The 16,217-nt window shown below is 48.1% G+C and overlaps 1 protein-coding gene across 5 annotated transcripts in view; it reads right to left on the bottom strand.

Annotated features, from left to right (window-relative positions):
• Positions 1-16,217, bottom strand: part of FBRSL1 (fibrosin like 1) — a 1,250,393-nt gene that overhangs the window by 578,895 nt on the left and 655,281 nt on the right. For all 5 annotated transcript variants that reach the window (XM_086942730.1, XM_086942733.1, XM_086942732.1 and 2 more), the window contains exon 4: positions 8,064-8,099. In XM_086942730.1, the coding sequence (XP_086798856.1) occupies positions 8,064-8,099 (36 nt within the window). The remainder of the gene's footprint in view (positions 1-8,063; positions 8,100-16,217) is intronic.

Raw genomic sequence — 16,217 nt, 5'->3', positions numbered from 1 at the left:
AGCGCGCTACTCACCCAGAGGGTCTCAAGGCGCTTAAGGGAAAGGGGTACGTTATTGATGGAATAACCAGGTCTTGAGTTGCTTCCTGAAGGAGAGGTGGTTCTGGGTAGACCGGAGGTGAGAGGGGAGGGAGTTCCAGGTCTTGGCCGCCATGAGAAGGATCTTCCTCCCATGGTGGCTTTTCGGATGCGTGGGATCACGGCGAGGGGTAGGTTGGACGAACGTAGTTGGCGGGTGGGGGTGTAGAAGGATAGGCGATTGTTGAGGTAGCTGGGTCCTAGGTTGTGGAGGGCTTTGTGTGCGTGAGTGAGGAGACGGAACGTGATTCTCTTGTTGACAGGGAGCTAGTGCAGGTCTCTCAGGTGTTCTGATATGTGGTTGTGTCGAGATATGTCCAGGATGAGTCGGGCGGAGGCGTTCTGAATGCGTTGAAGTCTTTTCTGCAATTTGGCTGTGATTCTGGTGTAGAGGGTGTTTCCGTAGTCTAGTCGGCTGGTGACAAGTGCTTGAGTGACCATTTTCCTAGTTTCGATGGGGATCCATCGGAAGATCTTACGGAGCATGCGTAGGATGTTAAAACATGATGATGAGACGGCGTTGACTTGTTTGGTCATGGAGAGGGAGGAGTCTAGGATGAATCCTAAGTTGCGAGCATGGTCCGTTGGTTTGGGTGCGTTGCCTAGGGCCGGGGGCCACCATGAGCCAGGCACCAGGCAGAGGGGGATGTTCCTAGGATGAGGACTTCTGTCTTGTCCGAGTTCAGTTTTAGGCGGCTGTTCTTCATCCATTCCGCTACGTCTTTCATCCCATCGTGAAGGTTGGTTTTGGCGGTGGTAGGGTCTTTGGTGAGGGAGAGGATCAGTTGAGTGTCGTCAGAGTAGGAGATGATGTTTAGGTTGTGTTGGCGTGCGATGGATGCGAGGGGGCTCATGTAGACATTGAAGAGGGTGGGGCTGAGCGAAGATCCTTGTGGTACTCCGCAGATGACTTCGGTGGCCTCTGATCTGAAGGGGGGGAGACGGACTCTTTGTGTTCTTCCGGTGAGGAAGGAGATGATCCAGTCCAATGCCTTATCTTGTAATCCGACGTTCCTGAGGCGTTGTACTAGGGTACGGTGGCATACCATGTCGAACGCTGCAGAAAGATCCAGGAGGATGAGGGCCACTGTTTCCCCATTGTCAAGCAGTGTCCGGATGTCGTGTGTAGCTGCGATGAGGGCGATCTCGGTGCTGTGTTTAGCTCGGAAGCCGGACTGTGAGGGGTCAAGGGAGCCGTTGGACTCAAGGAAGGCGGCGAGCTGGTTGTTGACGGTCTTCTCAATGACTTTGGCGGGGAATGGGAGGAGAGAGATGGGGCGGTAGTTCTTAAGTTTGGTGGGGTCAGCAGAAGATTTCTTTAGGAGGGTGCTGAGTTCGACATGCTTCCAGCTTTCCGGGAAGGTAGCGGTGTTGAAGGAGCAGTTGATGATATCTCGGAGTTGGGGTGCGATGACGGAGTCGGCCTTATTGAAGATGTGGTGAGGGCAAGGGTCGGTTGGAGATCCAGAGTGGATGGAGTTCATCGTGCGGATGGTATCTTCGGTGCTGATTGGGGTCCAGGCGCGGAGGGTGGTGGTAGGGGGCTTCAGTTCAGAGGTAGGGGGAGAGGATAGGTCGTTGAAGTGGGCCCATCAGAGAAGGCAGGCAGCGGGTGGCATGAGGTCCACCTCCCTCATCACTGGCTGGCTGCATGCAGGCCAGGGGCCCCAGCACAGATTCAGGGCGTCAGGGCTCCGGTTGGCGCAGGAAGGCACGCACGACAAAACATTTCAATTTGTGACCACAATCCTGCCGCAATGGATGGATGGAACAAAACAGGCAAATAAGAGTAAATAATGTGTCCCCAAAACATGCCCTCTATCTACCCCTCCACATGGTGGCCCTTTCTCAGCTGGTAGTAAGTAATGCCTTAGCTGATCTGAGATATCAATCTGATATCCGTTGCAAGTTTTGCCCATACACCCTTTGGAAATGTAACAAAATGACTCCATCACATATTACATACAATCATTGATTGCTTTGCCTCAGCACCAGACCGCAAGCATGCAGCCACAGACCCATATCATTTGCAGCGGCCTCGTCTTTTCGTTTGTTTCAATTCCATGACGTGTAAGGTGATTTCCCACCTATCTGACATCTGTGAAATGTCATATCTGTGAAACTGGCTCTACCACCAGCAGAAAGTGAAATTGTTGACCACAAAAACACCTTCTAAAAAACTGCCTCCAAGATACCGACTTCTAAGAGATGTCAAACTTATCTAAAGACTTTCCAACAAAAATATTGACTGGTACATTAAGCTACTCTCCAACACTTGACCCCAAACGTGCGAGGATTCGTTAATTAACCCACTGCTCATATATAGGGAAAGGGAATTTGTCTAGTTTTAGGAGATAAACACAGGTCAACACTTCTATAGGGAGATATTCTCATAGGGCCTGAACTTCGGATGTCTACATCTTAAAATGTATGTTTTGCTTCTGATGTTTTTTCAATCTATGTTTTCACTTGGAATCAGGTCACCACCCAACTTTGAGGTTCTGAGGATCCAGCCTGTTGCAAATGTATCCACTCCCAACAGGCCAACACCCGCCCCTTTGTTTAGAAGCTTGCTGCATGCTTTCCTCTAATGAGTCAGGTTTTTTCTGTATCCCCCCTTAATTTACAGTTTTCTTAGCGCTGGGATAAATCTTTAGGGTGTTAATGGAACTCTTTCGAGGTGTTGGTTACTTCTGCTGGCTGTGTAGGCCGATGCGACGTTGCGCGACTGCACGCTACACGCGTTATAACAAAAAGTCAAAGGGCCTGCTGCGGAAAAGTAGCCCCTGGCCTCGACAACAACACTTATACATTTTAAAGAGGTGTATATGAGGCGGGGGTGCAGTTGTGAAGTCACACTGCGTATCTTGACAGCATCTCACCCGCGTCTCTGGACCCTAAGGGTACCGCGCACACCGCAGCTTGCTGTGCCTGCCAATTAAAGCGAAGCCATACAGCTGTTTTCACCGAATCCATGATTCCTTATTAGCGCAGGTGACGAACGGAAGCCAACCTCGCAAAGCATTCTGGGAGAAATGGAAGAAAATGAAGGAGGCAAGTCTGAATGTGGGCCAGCGTGCGCTAGGTAGAACGCGCACAGCATTGGTTGCTGTGTTGTCAATGCTCAGCCACATTTTGAGTATAACAGTTATGGAGGTTGTTACGCCCGTCTTGTATGTTACCAACATGGCTGAGATACTTATATTTATGAGATATCCTCAAAGACTGTAGAAAGGAAAACCAAGGTTGTGGCCCATCCCATCAGAAGTGTGTTTTCCTGGTTAAAATGTTGCTCAGAAATGGTGGGCGTGAATTTATGGTTTAATTTTAATTTATTTCTTTTTAGACATGCAGTCTGAAGTCTAGGCATCATTTCCGTTTTTGTAGCTAAAACAAACATGAATTAAAGTGACAGATATCCTTTAACCCCTTCGCTGCGGCGGGAATTCCGCCGCAGAGCTAAGGGGGCGGGGGGGGGGGGGGGCAGCAGCGCTCGCATGCTCGTGACGGAGCCGCTCCGTCACGAGCCGCGGTTGAGCTGTGCTCATGACGGAGCGGTTCCGTCATGGCCCCGCCTGCTCAATGGAACGTCCAGCCGCGGAATTCGCACCGCGCAGGCGCGCCGAGCGGGCCATGATGGAACCGCTCCGTCATCAGCACAGCTCAACCGAGGCCCATGACGGAGCGGCTCCGTCATGAGCATAGAAGGGGTTAAATGAAACCCTAACAACTAGAATACAATTGGGCTAATGCCACCTATAGGCAGAGGCATTAAGCCATGGGCAAAGTGGGCCCAAGCCCAGGGCCCCATCCTTTCAGGGGCCTCCTGATAGAGCCAGCTCATTTCTGCAGAGAATGGTTCCCTGATGACCATGACTAATTCTTAAACAGATTGTTTTAAATACTGTTTACCTTTAATTTATTGTTAATGTGGGTGATGTGTGAGAGACTATTACAGGAATTTTGCAGAGAAATGTTGTGTTTATGTTTCATGCAACACTCCTAAAAGTTTTTTTTTAGATCAAAACAGGACCTCACATATAAGAAATGGAAGGGGGTTTTTGAGATTATTTGTAGTAATGTTAGTAAACTGCTGCGGAGTTCCAATATTGAAAGCACACTTCACCATCCACGAATATTTGATGTAAACACATTTAGAATTTGGACGATGGTCCCTGTGCACTCTCAGTGACTTGACCAGAGAGGGAATGAAAGAGCTGAAATTGGATCATATACATAGATAATTGTTATAGAGATAACTCTAATCACTAGTATATGCAGTAGACCTTTGTACTCTCTACCATTCCTATGTGACTCTTAGAGTATATCCATTCGTATCCCTTCCCTATGTATATAGAGATAACTCTAATCACTAGTATATGTAGTAGATCTTTGTACTCTCTACCATTCCTATGTGACTCTTAGAGTATATCCATTCGTATCCCTTCCCTATGTATATAGAGATAACTCTAATCACTAGTATATGTAGTAGATCTTTGTACTCTCTACCATTCCTATGTGACTCTTAGAGTATATCCATTTGTATCCCTTCCTTGGGTATTCAATTAAAATAAAAGCTGTTTCGAACACAATACAACTGAATTGTTTCTTTGCCTTTTAACATATTTTGATTGATACATAGATGTTATTTATGGCATTGATTTTATTTACAACGATGATTGCTCATTTATTTATTGTTCAAAATTTTAAGCTGTATTGCATAATATAGTATTTTAATTATTTTTACTTCTTTTCTTAAAGTAATAAAGATATTAGAACAAAATAAGCTGTTTCGAACAGGGGCACCCGAAATATGTTTTGACCGGGGCCCCCAAAATCCTTAAGATGTCCCGCCTTTAGGTTGGCCAAGGCCAATGAATCTCTCTCATTCTTTGAGACCAGAATTCACTTAGAATATTTTCTATGAAATAGTAATATTGTGTGTGAAAATCAAAGTGTGTGCATGTATGTGCGTGTTGATGTTGCATTTCCCAGATGTTTCAGGAATACACGTTGTAAAAACAGCTGGCAAAAAGCCCCTGTGCAGTGGACACTGACTCATACCACAAAATGTCACACCATCAAGGGGGGGAGGGCGAGGGAGACTTTTGGGGGGGCGATGTAGCCTCCCCCGAGGTGGGTGAAAACACACAGCTCCTTCCTGTGGGAGGGCCCGGTCTCCCTCCCAAAAGTCGGCCAGGCCGCAACCCACCCCAACAAACACCCTAACAGATGGGAGCAGCCGGTCCACCTATCACTGTGCCGCGGACTGAGCCCTTCTTTTGTGATTGAACACAGCGGGCCAATCGAGCTGGGCACAGCCAATGAGGGAGGGCCAGGGAGCACATCTGAAAAGTGTGCCCGATAAGTAACACCACCCTAGGTGAACAATATGAAAACCCAGCTCTGATGTGGCGATTTTTCTTCCCAGTGTAAGTAAGAAGATGAGTGACTGCTTAGAAAACCCTTGAAACCGAGATCAGGCTGCCTCACTGATCTACAAACCTTCTATTCTCTGCTTAAGTGCAGCACAATGCTAGCTTCTGCAGCAGGATGTTAGCTTCTGTATCTCACAGCTAGCTTCTGTAGCTCACTGCTAGCTTCTGTGGCTTACTGCTAGCTTCTGTGGCTTACTGCTAGCTTCTGCAGCAGGATGTTAGCTTCTGTATCTCACAGCTAGCTTCTGTAGCTCACTGCTAGCTTCTGTAGCTTACTGCTAGCTTCTGCAGCACAATGCTAGCTTCTGCAGCAGGATGTTAGCTTCTGTATCTCACAGCTAGCTTCTGTAGCTCACTGCTAGCTTCTGTGGCTTACTGCTAGCTTCTGCAGCACAATGCTAGCTTCTGCAGCAGGATGTTAGCTTCTGTATCTCACAGCTAGCTTCTGTAGCTCACTGCTAGCTTCTGTAGCTTACTGCTAGCTTCTGCAGCACAATGCTAGCTTCTGCAGCAGGATGTTAGCTTCTGTATCTCACAGCTAGCTTCTGTAGCTCACTGCTAGCTTCTGTAGCTTACTGCTAGCTTCTGCAGCACAATGCTAGCTTCTGCAGCAGGATGTTAGCTTCTGTAGCTCACAGCTAGCTTCTGTAGCTCACTGCTAGCTTCTGTAGCTTACTGCTAGCTTCTGCAGCACAATGTTAGCTTCTGTGGCTCACTGCTAGCTTCTGTAGCTTACTGCTAGCTTCTGCAGCACAATGCTAGCTTCTGTAGCTTACTGCTAGCTTCTGCAGCACAATGCTAGCTTCTGTAGCTCACTGCTAGCTTCTATAGCTCACTGCTAGCTTCTGCAGCACAATGCTAGCTTCTGCAGCACAATGCTAGCTTCTGTAGAACAATGCTAGCTTCTGTAGCACAATGCTAGCTTCTGCAGCACAATGCTAGCTTCTGTAGCACAATGCTAGCTTCTGCAGCACAATGCTAGCTTCTGCAGCACAATTCTAGCTTCTGCAGCTCACGCTCACTGCTAGCTTCTGTAGCCCACTGCTAGCTTCCGCAGCATGATGCTAGCTTCTACAGCACAATGCTAGCTTCTGCAGCATGATGCTCACTTCCGCAACATGATGCTGGCTTCTGCAGTACGATGCTAGCTTCCGGAGTATGATGCCAGTTTACGCAGCACGATGCCAGTTTACGCAGCACAATGCTAGTTTACGCAGCACGATGCTAGTTTACGCAGCACGATGCCAGTTTACGCAGCACAATGCTAGTTTACGCAGCACAATGCTAGTTTACGCAGCACGATGCTAGTTTACGCAGCACGATGCTAGTTTACGCAGCACTATGCTAGCTTCTGCAGCATGATGCTAGCTTCTGCAGCATGATGCTGGCTTCTGCAGCACGATGCTGGCTTCTGCAGCACGATGCTAGTTTACGCAGCACGATGCTGGCTTCTGCAGCACGATGCTGGCTTCTGCAGCACGATGCTGGCTTCTGCAGCACGATGCTAGTTTACGCAGCACGATGCTAGTTTACGCAGCACGATGCTAGTTTACGCAGCACTATGCTAGCTTCTGCAGCATGATGCTAGCTTCTGCAGCATGATGCTGGCTTCTGCAGCATGATGCTGGCTTCTGCAGCATGATGCTAGCTTCTGCAGCACGAGGCTGGCTTCTGCAGCACGAGGCTGGCTTCTGCAGCACAATGCTGGCTTCTGCAGCACAATGCTAGCTTCTGCAGCACGCTACATAAAATATAGAACATAAGACATATAATAAACATTCATATGGTGTCCACATTAGGCAGAAAAGCACTTCAGTATGCAAGAATGATGTAACCTTGAAGTTGCCTTTCAGGGTGATAAACATATAGGACTGAGTGACAAGCAGTACTTTCCCACTTCCCTCTAGGTCACAGTGCCAAAGAGCATACCCCATACAGCGAGCCCTATAAATATTCATCATCATCCTCCTACATCAACTGAACGGTCAAATTCACGTATTCTGGTCTTGACTTTTAGTTCTTCAGGTCTCACCAATGTTTATTACATTATAGAGACTAGGACGTTCTTAAAAAAATGAAACTATACATGAGTTAATGCCAGAAAATTAGAAACAAACGCAGGATAAGGTCATACAATAAAATATACACAAAGTGATGCAAGAAATATAGAAAACACAAGTTCATAAAAGAAAATAAACCATGTGTGATTTGTTAAGAACAGTATGTGCTTTCCACCTATTCTCCCCTCTCCTCCTGTCTCACCTACGCGAGAATAATGTAACACAGGAATGCTTAGTATTGGTGCGAGTCATTGATTTATTTATCTGCATGTAAGCTGGTGTAAGAAAGTACCTCATAGGATTGTAATGATATAATTGTGGCATTACGGTTATCAATAAAAAGATTAAAAAAATAAATAAATAAGCACAGCATGTACTGGTGCAGTGGGAAACCGGAAACCTTGCATGGAATAGAAACAACGCGTGTGCACATTAGAATCATTACTGCAGTTTGAACGACTAGAACGTTTATAAATTGGGTGACTTACAGAATATCCTCTTCCAGAAAACGACTGGGCCGAGCTCTGTGGGCAGAAATGAAATAAAAACATCAATGGAAGGCACGCAGAAGAGAGGTTAGGTTGTGAACATAATTAAAAAAAACATCAGTGTTGCATAGACTCAACAAGCATTGACAAAAACAATAGTTCAACAAGCATTGACAATAATAATAGTTCAACAAGCATTGACAAAAATAATAGGTCAACAAGCATTGACAAAAACAATAGGTCAACAAGCATTGACAAAAAACAAGCCTTTTGCTCACGCTATTCATCTTACAGCTTGAGCAGAGGAGGGAGAGATGCACAATGACATGGCTATGGCAGCCGCGTCATTTTACAGGCTTGACATATGCACGCGATGAGCCCCATCTTTTTAATTTACTGATCCAAGGTGGATCAGTAAATAAATAAACAAAAAATAACACTAAGTAGCATAAAAGCACTTTAAGGTCCAGCAGATATATTGCTCCTCCATCCACTAGCTACAGGCTGAAAGAAGCTTCCATTGTCCCTGAAAGAGAGCCCCCCCCCCATTCATCTCATATTAGGAGCTCCACCGATCTGTCTACCCACCAGTCACTTATAGAGAGAGACACTGCCTTATCAACGAGAGAAAACACACAGTCTCCTGTCGCTAAGACGGGTCTCCACTCAATTGTCACTGGCTGTCAGGTCCATCATATGACCACTATGTGGGAGATACACCCACCTGCCACTGAGTGGGAACTCCACCCACCTGCCACTGAGTGGGAACTCCACCCACCTGCCACTGAGTGGGAACTCCCCCCGCCTGCCACTGAGTGGGAACTCCGCCCGCCTGCCACTGAGTTGGAACTCCGCCCGCCTGCCACTGAGTGGGAGCTTCACCCGCCTGCCACTGAGTGGGAGCTTCACCCGCCTGCCACTGAGTGGGAACTCCACCCGCCTGCCACTGAGAGGGAGCTTCACCCGCCTGCCACTGAGAGGGAGCTTCACCCGCCTGCCACTGAGTGGGAACTCTGCCCGCCTGCCACTGAGTGGGAGCTTCACCCGCCTGCCACTGAGTGGGAACTCCACCCGCCTGCCACTGAGAGGGAGCTTCACCCACCTACCACTGAGTGGAGGCTCCACCCACCTGCCACTCAGTGGAAACTCTGCCCACCTGCCACTGAGTGGAAACTCCGCCCGCCTGCCACTGAGTGGGAACTCCGCCCGCCTGTCACTGAGTGGGAAGTCCGCCCGCCTGTCACTGAGTGGGAACTCCACCCACCTGTCACTGAGAGGGAGCTCCACCCGCCTGCCACTGAGAGGGAGCTCCACCCGCCTGCCACTGAGTGGAAACTCCGCCCACCTGCCACTGAGTGGGAACTCCGCCCACCTGTCACTGAGTGGGAACTCCACCCACCTGTCACTGAGAGGGAGCTCCACCCGCCTGCCACTGAGTGGGAACTCCGCCCGCCTGCCACTGAGTGGGAACTCTGCCCGCCTGCCACTGAGTGGGAGCTTCACCCGCCTGCCACTGAGTGGGAACTCCACCCGCCTGCCACTGAGAGGGAGCTTCACCCGCCTGCCACTGAGTGGGAACTCCACCCGCCTGCCACTGAGAGGGAGCTTCACCCGCCTACCACTGAGTGGGAGCTCCACCCACCTGCCACTCAGTGGAAACTCTGCCCACCTGCCACTGAGTGGAAACTCCGCCCACCTGCCACTGAGTGGGAACTCCCCCCGCCTGCCACTGAGTGGGCGCTTCACCCGCCTGCCACTGAGTGGGAACTCCACCCGCCTGCCACTGAGAGGGAGCTTCACCCGCCTGCAACTGAGTGTGAACTCCACTTGCCTGCCACTGAGAGGGAGCTTAATCCGCCTACCACTGAGTGGGAGCTCCACCCACCTGCCACTCAGTGGAAACTCCGCCCACCTGTCACTGAGTGGGAACTCCACCCACCTGCCGCTGAGTGGGAGATTCACCCGCCTGCCACTCAAGGGGAACTCCACCCGCCTGCCACTCAGTGGGAGCTTCACCTGCCTGCCACTCAGTGGGACCGCCACCTGCCTGCCACTCAGTGGGAACTCCACCCGCCTGCCACTGAGTGGAAACTCCGCCCACCTGCCACTGAGTGGGAACTCCGCCCACCTGTCACTGAGTGGGAACTCCGCCCACCTGTCACTGAGTGGGAACTCCACCCACCTGTCACTGAGAGGGAGCTCCACCCGCCTGCCACTGAGTGGGAACTCCGCCCGCCTGCCACTGAGTGGGAACTCTGCCCGCCTGCCACTGAGTGGGAGCTTCACCCGCCTGCCACTGAGTGGGAACTCCACCCGCCTGCCACTGAGAGGGAGCTTCACCCGCCTGCCACTGAGTGGGAACTCCACCCGCCTGCCACTGAGAGGGAGCTTCACCCGCCTACCACTGAGTGGGAGCTCCACCCACCTGCCACTCAGTGGAAACTCTGCCCACCTGCCACTGAGTGGAAACTCCGCCCACCTGCCACTGAGTGGGAACTCCACCCACCTGCCGCTGAGTGGGAGATTCACCCGCCTGCCACTCAAGGGGAACTCCACCCGCCTGCCACTCAGTGGGAACTCCACGCGCCGGCCACTTAGTGTGAACCACACCCGCGTGCCAGTCAGTGGGAGCTCCACCCAGCTGCCAGTGCGTGGAAGCTCCACCCGCCTGTCACTGAGTGAGAGCTCCGCCTGTCCATCACTGAACGAGAGCTACACTTTTATTTAGCGGGAGCACCGCCCATTCATCAGTGAACAGGATTTCTACCCTCCAGGCACTGAGGGCCTCTTCCGTCCAAATACCTCAAAGACTGGGTTTCAGACAATCTTCCACATCTGACCTTCGACCCCGGCTCATATGGGGTGCCCTGCACATGTTGCAGGGGTTCTGGAGAGTGAATGCTTTGATCTGCAAAACTGCTGGAATCAGCCTGGTGAAAATGGCGGCCAAATGATGCACAACTACACAGCTCTACAATTAATCGATCCATGTATTTTTACTAATATATGGGAGGTAGCTCCCGAGCACACTATTGGGCAATTACAAGGTGTCCTTCGTGATACACAGATGGCCAGTGCCAAGAAGGGGCACTCGTGAAAACACCGCAGATAGTTCCAAGATGGAGGAGCTCTTGTGATTCATACTGGGCTGTTCTACCATCTATTGTTAGGAGATGAGAGGGAGGTTGTGTGCACACAGTTGGACAGCTCCAGGATAAAGCCCTCGTGACACACTGACATTTCCAAGATGGAGTCCTCGTTCTATCATTTATATATGTAAGGAGTCTCCCGTTAGTTACAAGTTGGTCCTTGTGACACGTTGTTGGTCAGCTCCAAGATTCAGCTGCCATGATACACCGTTGGACAGTTCCAAGATGGCATCCCATGACACAGCGTGGGACAGTACCAAGATGGAGCCCCTGTGGCATTCTGTTGGACAGTTCCAAGATGGAGACCTCATGACACACTGTGGTACTGTTCCAAGATGGCATTCCATGACACAATGTGGGACAGTTCCAAGATGGAGTCCCAGTGGGATTATGTTGGACAGTTCCAAGATGGAAACCTGATGACACACTATGGTACTGTTCCAGGATGGCATTCCATGACACAATGTGGGACAGTTCCAAGATGGAGCCCCTGTGGCATTCTGTTGGACAGTTCCAAGATGGAGGCCTCATGCCACTATGTGGGACTGTTCCAAGATTGCGCCACCCATGACAGAATGTTGGCCAGTTCTATGATTGATTTATATTTTAATTTGCAAGGTGGTATTTGTACCAATCGCCAGAGTTTGTGAGAAATGAAGGGCAGATATCACTGTGCTGTGGTCCACCTACTCCATTCAGCTGGCGCTATCAAATAAAACGGGCAACTACAAACACTGGCACAAGTCTCTATAGAGAAAAGAAGCAGGCCTCCATCAAATATCAGGACTAGACCTATACTCCAACATCCAGCCCTTCCTTGAAATGCTAAAAATCAACCTGTGCTCAGAAATCTGGACCCTCTTCAAATGGCCAGCACGAACTTATGTTCGAACACCAATGCTACGGTTCAAAAACTAAAACTCAACTCACACCTCAACCAACACGCGAGAGGCGTGCCCTTATGTTTACTGAGTTATATGCTCTAGTTTAAAAGAAAAAATGCACAAGACCGTATAACGCCTGTAGTGACATTGAAACGCGAAGTATATATTACACTATTCGCGTTAGCCATCAGCTTTTATAACCACGGGCACTAGTGTTAATTTGAACCATGTTCATGAACATTTATGTCAGAGATACCGGCTAGGTTGATTATTATCTAACATGATTTTCCCCTACATATTATTATTAATTCTATTAGGAACTTGGGTATTAATGGATCATTCCCCTTTTCCCTAGACGATCGATCTGAGGTGCCCCGACGTTTTATTTTAATATTGCTCATCTCGTTTTGATAAGCTACCAGAAATTGGGACGCTCATCCATTGCTCTCATTTCAATTCAGGTAATTCAAGGCACTATGTGTTTTTAGCTATATAGCATTTCAGGTTATACTACACATTGTCTCATTCCTTTTTATTATAATTTCATTACAGTTTGTCCTAGTTTTACGAAACGGCCTGTATCATCTTGCTACACAACATTCCAAGCTGTACTGCTGTGGAATGATTCACAGTTAAAAGGTAGCTCTGGCCGCTAGATTTTGACTCGCACACCGTTTCATTCTCTGTTTAGGCTAGACATCTCATGCTAGATTTTCTTTCTATTCCTCAGATATTTTATCTAAACTAAGTGGGGATTAAAAATTTCCATCGCTATCCACCTCTCAATAAGATTCTTCTCTACTTTTAATAGGTAATTATTCATAGCTTTTTCATTAATAATTTTTCACTGCAATATTTGTGAGCATGCAGTATTGAAACTCCTTTCTTAAACTGTCACTGAATTAATAGCTGTACCCAATACCAACATTTGGCATTTAGTATCTTGAACCAGGTTTCCTGAGATATACATATACATTAATTCTTTTAGGTAAGATTTTGTTCTGACAAATCACATTTGTAGATGCTCCTCTAGATCTCTATATTTTCTTGTCTTACTCACCACGGTGTTAAATGGTAATATCTCCATTTTTATTACAGTATTCATTTTTTTCAACTGCTTTTTCAACTCCTTTTTTACCCCTCTCAGTTCCCTTAGCATCTTTCTCAGCTCCTCACTTGAAAATCATGGTCTCTATTTTTTACTATTTTCATATCCAGATATAACAGCCTTGAGGTGATGGTTTCTTTATTATCCTCTTTTTGTTCCTAGCGGTTTTCTGAGCAGCAGCCTAATCAAGCTATGACCATGGATTCCTATTAAATCTCATTTTTTCCCTTTGTGCACCTTATCTTATTATGTGTTTTTATGTGTAACCTCAATGTGTTCTTGTGCCGTATTTGATATATATTTCTTGTTTATAGAATATCAAGAGGTTCTCCAGAAGAAGGCGTGTTACACGCCAAAACGCGCGTAGAGACGTTAATCATATTTACCTCTAATATTGTGATCATTATTGAACGGATTCTTCTGTACCTTATCTTATTATGTGTTTTTATGTGTAACCTCAATGTGTTCTTGTGCCATATTTGATATATATTTCTTGTTTATAGAATATCAAGAGGTTCTCCAGAAGAAGGCGTGTTACACGCCGAAACGCGCGTAGAGACGTTAATCATATTTACCTCTAATATTGTGATCATTATTGAACGGATTCTTCTGTCTGTATACCCTTGTAACATTTTATTTGAACACACATGATTGTATTGTTAATGTGTTTTTAATTGATATGCACTGTCCATTGTTTTTATGCATATGATTTGCACATGATCGTCTTCCAGTATTTTATATATATTAATAAATGACAATATACGGCTTCTTTTAAAACCATTTCTTTGTTTGTCTATACATCGAGATTACTTTTTTGTCTCATCTTGTGTTGCATATTATACCTGACTATTAGACAGGTGCCGAGTTGCCTAGGAATTATTATTTTTGAAAACTAGACCTGTACTCCAACACCCAGGTCTTCGTCAAATATCAGGACTAGACCTATACTCCAACACCCATGCCTCAGCTCGTCATGAGCACACGAGAACTGTGGCTCATGACGAGCTGACCTCGTCATGAGCACCGGGGTGCAGTGCGCGCCCCCCACTCCCCCCAGCACAGCGGGGGAATCGGCCCAGCAGGGAAGGGGTTAAACAGTACTGCCCTACCCAACAGGGAGAGTGGAAGAGCCTTCCAGCGCTCCACATCCCTTTTAAACCGGTTCAAGGGGGGACCCAGATTATTGGTATATCGTAACTTCGAGTCAAGTGTAACATAAATACCTAGGTATTTAAACCCTACTGGCTCAATTTGTATAGGGCATGACTGCGGGACTACTGGTGGCTCGCCCCTGACGACGAAGAGCACCGATTTCGACCTATTTATTGCGAATCCGGAATACTTTCCGAATATGGCTAGCACATCCAGAAAACCGATCAAAGATCCCCTAGGGTTGGTGAGGTAAAGCAGAATATCATCGGCATATAGTGAAATGTTATCCTCACACTCCAGCATCCACCGGAGACCTCGTATTGACTGGTCCCATCTGACCCACGCCGCAAGAGGCTCCAGTGCAAGAGAGAAGAGAAGCGGAGACAAAGGGCACTCCTGTCTCGTGCCCCTACCAAGGGGAAAGTCGGTCGACCTGCGGTTGTTCACAACTACTCTGGCCAAGGGATTAGCATATAGCAAGCGTACCCAGCCAACAAACTTCGGTCCAAAGCCCATGTTCGCCAATACCGTGAACAGGTAGGACCACTCGACCCTATCGAACGCCATAGTGGCCATAGTGGCATCCAAGGACACTAGTACCTGAATCTTTGGGGATCTACCCAGAATCCCATGCAACCTCTGCAAATTTAGGGCTGTGTTTCGGCGCGGCATGAAGCCCAACTGATCCGGGTGTACCAAAGTGGTGATTACCTTAACCAATCTAGTAGCGAGTAGCTTCGCCAGGATTTTCGGCTCGAAATTAGGCAGTGAAATGGGTCTGTATGAGGAACAAAGCGTCTTAAGTTTGCCTGCCTTATGGATAACCACAATATTCGCCACCCGCTGATCAAATGGGAAACGACCTTTCTCTCTACTTTCGGTGAACATGGATCGAATATACGGGGCGAGTTTAAGAGCATTCAATTTATACAATTCTATAGGGATTCCGTTTGGGCCAGTCGCCTTCCCGGATCTTACCCCTCTAATCGCCTGTGCCACTTTATCGTTGATAAAAGGGGAGTCCAGATATCCCTTATCATCTTCTGACAGCACAGGCATACAGATGTCCCTGATCAGATCACTGTTCTCAGCCTCTGTATATCCTCCGACCGGAGTGTATACTCCTCTGTAATAGTCGGAGAACTCATCTGCCACTGCCTGTGGGTCCGTGACCATGACAGAATCTGTTCCCTGTAACTCAGGTACCAGCCGCGATGCCCACTCCTCATGTTCAAGCCATGCAATCAATTTACCAGCCTTGCCACCAAGGACAGGACCTCCACTCGCACTACTGTCTTATATGCTTCCCACAAGGACTGCGCAGATTCGACAGTACCTACATTTTCCTGGAAGGAACAATCTGAAATCATGGCAACCTCTTTCTTTGTTGCGGGGTCTTTTAAGTGCCACGCACTAATAGGAGCCACTCTACCTACCGCAGGCTGCCCAAGCTCCACCCGCAACCACATAGGAGAATGGTCGGAAATACCCATTCCAAGGTATCGTGCCTCTCTGACCGCAGCTGCCAGGGCCGCCGGTATCAACACGTAATCTAGTCTGGACATGCTGTGGTGTGCGGCGGACACGTGTGTGAAGTGCGTCTGTGTCGGATTACGTATCCGCCAGCTATCCACAAGCCCCACCGTTTCAAGGAAGTCCGAGCGCCATCGATGAGCTGGTCTGAGTATTCTTGCCGGGTGTCTGTCAATCTCCCCGTCTAGCGCTGCATTAAAGTCACCCCCTAACACCAGGAGGCCCAGGGGCAAGATGAGAAAGACAGCCCCCAGGTGTTGTCTGTCTAATTTAAAGATGATCACAACAACAGTTGTTTATTAATTCAATATGCATTCTTATAGCTGTT

Source organism: Lissotriton vulgaris, chromosome 11 (assembly GCF_964263255.1).
Source record: "Lissotriton vulgaris chromosome 11, aLisVul1.2, whole genome shotgun sequence".
NCBI lineage: Eukaryota > Metazoa > Chordata > Amphibia > Caudata > Salamandridae > Lissotriton > Lissotriton vulgaris.
This window is presented reverse-complemented; position numbering and strand designations above follow the sequence as displayed.